Below are 5,366 nucleotides of genomic sequence, written 5' to 3' on the forward strand. Positions count from 1 at the left end.
TATGCGAGGAAGTCTCTTTCTCTCCCTCTCTCTTTGTGTGTGTGTGCATGTGTGTGTTTTAATGTGTCTATGCTATATGACCCTATAACGCAGGAAACAACAAACAAGGCATATACAATGTGGTACGTTGTCTTGATACATTTGATACAAATTGATAATCTGCATCAAATGTTTAATCAAAAAGCAGGAAAGGGTGTAAAATATTTATTTGATTTTCCTCACTAGATTATAATATGTTCAAAATGTATCGTAAATATATGGCAGAAAGGCGAAGAGAGACAAAGATGAAATAATTATGAGACAGAATCGCCAAGAGAGCCGAAAAATAGGTAAATATTCGACAAAACAAACGAAGAGTTGGGAAAGAGGTAAGAAGTTGTGAATGTGTGTGAGGTTGTGAATGAGGTAAGAGGTTGTGAATGTGTGTGAGGTTGTGGATGATACTATAAAGTGGCGAGAAGAATGTTAAATATACGATAAAGAAGCAAGGAGAGTCGAGAAGGAGGTAAATGTACGACGAAGTGGTTGAGGAGACGAAAATGAGGTAAATATACGATAAAGTGGTGAGGAGAGCCGAGTATGAGGTAAATATACGATTAATTGATGAGGAGAGCCGAGTATGTGGTAAATATACGATTAATTGATGAGGAGAGCCGAGATTGAGGTAAATTTGCGATAAAGTGGCGAGGAGAGCTGAGAAGGAGGTAAATATACGACAAAATGGAGAGGAGAGCTGAAAACGAGGTAAATATACGACAAAATGGAGAGGAGAGTTAAGAATGGAGCAAATGTATGGAGTCGAAAATGAGGTAAATATACGACAGAGTAGCGGAGGACCCGACAATGAGGTAAATATATGATAAAGTTGTGAGGAAAACCGAGCATGAGGTAAATATATGATAAAGAGGTGAGGAGAGCCGAGAAAAAGGTAAATATGTGGCAAAACGGCGGAGGAGTTGGCAATGCGGTAAATATACGACAATGTGGTGAGGAGAGCCAAGTATGAGGTAAATAAATATAGAACAGAATGACCGATTGAGAGAGCCAAGAATGAGGTAAATAAATACAGAAAAGAGTGACCAATCGAGAGAGCTGAGAATGAGGTAAATAAATATAGAACAGAATGACCGATTGAGAGAGCCAAGAATGAGGTAAATAAATACAGAAAAGAGTGACCAATCGAGAGAGCTGAGAATGAGGTAAATGCACGACAGAATGACCGAGAAAGAGCTGAAGGAAGTAAGAGGTAAGTGTATGACTCTTTCCTCTGGTTCCTTTTTTGTACTAAAGTAAATTATCTTTGTTCAAAATATTTTCCTTTGTGTCTTTTATATTTGCATTACATTTACAATCTGAATAGAACGAATCATTATATTTTTTTTTTCAGAAATGTGGAAGAAAAAAATGCTAATGAAGTGTGCTTTGACCAATCACATAAATGACCAGCTAACGCTTGGCAAAGAAACAACAGTTCCTTTAAGAGATGCTATAGAAGGCAAAGACACAGCTATTCCACAAATTCCTGCCCATAACTATTTGTGCGAAATCTGCAAAAAACCATTTACAAACTGCAATAGTTTTGCTGACCATTTGGAGACCCACACAGGCGAGGCAATTGGTGATTGTAGCATATGTAATGAATCATTTGATGATAAACAGGAATTTTGCAAGCATTTAATAGCTCATTTTAAAGAAACGAGACAATCATGTAAAACTTGCTACAAAACTTCTATTACCTGGCTTGAATTGAAATGTCACTTGGATTGGCATGACAAAGCATTTCAGTGTCACCTGTGTGATGAAACGCTTGTAAATAAACAACATTTAGACCAGCACTTGCTGTTTCACACTGTTGAAGAATATTATACTTGCAAAATCTGCAAAAAGCTGGGTAGTCAAAATTTATGTGAGCAAATAGCTGTGAAACCAAAGCAAACTTATAAGTGCAACACGTGTGGTAAGGGTTTTGATTATAAAAGAAGCTTATCGTGTCATCAACGTGTGCATCGGAAAAATAGATCCTTTACCAACAATTTGAGTCCCAAAGACTTTGTTCTAAAGACTAGTCAATCGAAGAGTTCACATCAAGAAGTTTCAATTAAAACTGACTTGTTTAATCGATTGATTGATTCTCATGCCAGAGGTGAAAATGCAATCAATTCGGTGGATTCTGACAATGGCGATTTAATTGAAGTTGATATGATGGATTCTAATCCTGGAGATTCAATTAAAATAAATTTAGTGAATTCTAACTCCAGTGATTCATTCGATATTGATTTGACGGACTTCTTATACGAAGATTCAAATGACACTATCTTGACTGACTAATCAATTGAGGAATGTTTGTCATGGAATTTCATACGAAACTTGCACGAACAATTCTACCTCATATATTAAACTAAGATCTTTATGTATCTTTTTAATAATGATTAATGTGGAGAAAAAAAATATTTTGAATAAATGTATAATTTAGTTTCATGCATAATCAATTGATTCTCATTCCTTAGATGCAAATGAAATCTATTTGGTGCATTCTGAACCTGGAAATTTAATTAAAATAAGTTTAGTGGATTCTGACTCCAGTGATTCATTCGAAATTAATTTGACGGGATTCTTATATGAAGATTCAAATGACTCTAATTTGATTGACTAGTCAATTGAGGAATGTTTGTCACGAAATTTTATTCAAAACTTAGATGAACCATTCTACCTTATATATCAAACTATGATCTTTATGAATCATTTTAACAACGTTATGATAACGAAACATTTTCCAACAGATGTATAATTTAGTTTTATCTCTTATTCAACTCCTTAAGTCAGTTGTATTGCTAATACATTTAGCTAAATACGCACTCTGCTAAAAAAAAAAAAAATACCGAGAAGCAAGCAATATTTTTTTGCAAAGAAAAGTCTTGTAAAAGTACCAACACATTATTGTTTGAATAATTTTATTTAATTTTATATTCAAACTAACATTACCTTTCCATTTGATTGTACTGTTATTTTTTTAGCATTGAATTATGTTAACTGTAGAGAAAAAGCATTATTAAATTTTATTCTAAAATTTGCCGCCTTTGGCAATTGGCTAATAATATTCATTATTTGGTTCCCTTATATAGTATAGTTTCTCTTAACGACCATAATTCGTTCCAAAATCTCACACTTAATGAGACACATCTTTAAGCGAAACGATTCTGTCTGTAGTAATCCATGTAAAAAATAGGGAAAAAAATTATAATAATGTTATTTATTATTTAAAATGCGTTTTTTTACGAAGAAGTTATCTAAATAGATTTGTATTTGGCTATGATTCAAAATTTTGACGAAAATTAGAAACAGCTTTATCGTTAAATAAATTTGTAATGTGCATCATTACTGTTTTATTGGGATGATATTTCTAATATTTTTGCTATGCTTTCAAGCAACATTTTTATTCCACTGGAAGATTGTTGCTCTGTTGAGTCTTTATTTCCTCCTCTTTTGACCAAATTTGCTTTAAAGCTTTCTGATTTGGCACAGAATGTACGTAGCTTCATAAGCTCTTTGGTTGTTTTGACTATATTCTTCAATCACCTCATCTATGTCGATGTTATCCACTTTTAGCCCTTGAAAGAATCTTGGCCAAACACAAAATTTCATCGATTAAGACTCCACTTGCTCAAACCCATTGGTCACGTTCGACAACGGTATTCAATCAATACTTCTTTCTTGTAAATACAAGAATTCTCTTTAAACAAGCCCTCAATACTAACTGATACACACTAATCCTGCATGTGACGTCAAGGTGTCTCCTTGCCACTCATTCTGCGAACCATTGCTCGCTAAGCGAGGCACTTTTTTGTATTTTGTTTCGCTCATTATGCTTTGCAAATACATTTTTTGTTCACACAATTTGTTGATAAATAAGAATATACAAATTTTATATTTATGTGTATTACCGTATATCATATTAATATTTTTTTGTATTCTGTAGTATTAAATCAAATTTATTGAAAGATATGCTTACATTGAAAGTTTGGTTTCAAGAAAAGTCGCCGTTGATTGGTTGTGTTTTTATATATGTGTGCTTTGCATCATTAAAGTTATGTTATATTTCTGCTGGGAAATTTCGATTTTAATTCGTCCTTCGTATTTATTAAAATTTTTATTGTTTTTTTAGCGATTGTTTCGTTGTATTTGTACCCTGAAACAAATGAAATTATTTATTTAAGAACTCCATTGTTTGATTAAATTTTTTGAAATGTATGTTGCGGATTAGATTAAATAAAAATTATATACTAAAAATGGTTAGTAAATTAATTATATATTTTAGATATTTGAGAAATAAAATTTTTTGTATGCATAATGAGAAGATTTGGATATAAAAACAAAAGGGAGTTGCCTTCTTTCCACTTTCTAACATATTCTTTAATAAATGTGTTGTTTTGCCTAACTTTACATAAAATTGTGAACTGATAGTGAAGGCAGTGAATGCTACGAGTAAGCAGATTTTTATTTTCTTAATCTCTCTCATGAGAGTTATGAAATTCAGAGTATAATACGGAAAATCGAATATGCATTTTGGACGACTTTCTTTCATTAATTGAAAGAAAAACTTGACACAGAAGAAAAATTTAAAAAGCAGGATCACATACCAAATTTCATTTTTTTAAAAAAATCATTGTGTTTTTGAGTTATCTCATTCCCATGCAAGCGAAACTACAGGCCTACATACTTAAAATATTTAACGGTTTAAATTCAAAATTTGATACAAATTTACGCCTTAGTTGATAAATTTCCTGTCGAAACTTCATTTATCTTGTATCTTAGTAACCACGAAAGCAGACTCGGTCGCAATTACAGTTAACAAGTTGGTAGTTAAAGGAGGTAAGTTATCAGCGAAGCAATCGATAATCAAGTGCAGTTTCTTAAATTATCCTTATTTATTCTTATTAATGTTTTAAAAAATGTTGAAAATGTTTTTTAAATTTATTTTATAACAATATATTTCATTGTTAAATGAAACTCAATTTGTTTTTCTTGTTGCTACAAATATCCCATCCTGAATTTTTCTTCCATTGAATTCTTTCATTAATTTTCGAATCCGGATTCTGAAATGGAAGAACGATTTAAATGCCATAGTTCTTGTTTTGCGAACTGAAATGGTTCATTTCATTATTTATCGTCTGGTAGATACAGCACGTATTTGATGAACTTGAAGTGTGAAAGTAAAGATCCACCTTCAAACGACCTTGACACTTGTACTTGTTTGGTGAGTTGAAAATTTGGCCATTACGAAAGTCATCTTAAATAGTGATTGGGAAAAATAGCTCAATGGAATACAAAGTTTAAAAAAAATGATTTTGGGTTTAGGGATCACAGTT

General features: G+C 32.1%; 1 protein-coding gene across 1 annotated transcript; it reads left to right on the forward strand.

The window, feature by feature from the left end:
- The first annotated feature begins 1,389 nt into the window (after positions 1–1,389).
- Positions 1,390–2,328, forward strand: LOC129987519 (zinc finger protein 28-like). The gene has a single exon (XM_056095490.1). The coding sequence runs from the start codon at positions 1,390–1,392 to the stop codon at positions 2,326–2,328; it is 939 nt and encodes a 312-aa protein (XP_055951465.1).
- The last annotated feature ends 3,038 nt before the right edge of the window (positions 2,329–5,366 follow it).

This window comes from Argiope bruennichi, chromosome 10 (genome assembly GCF_947563725.1).
Source record: "Argiope bruennichi chromosome 10, qqArgBrue1.1, whole genome shotgun sequence".
Classification (NCBI taxonomy): domain Eukaryota; kingdom Metazoa; phylum Arthropoda; class Arachnida; order Araneae; family Araneidae; genus Argiope; species Argiope bruennichi.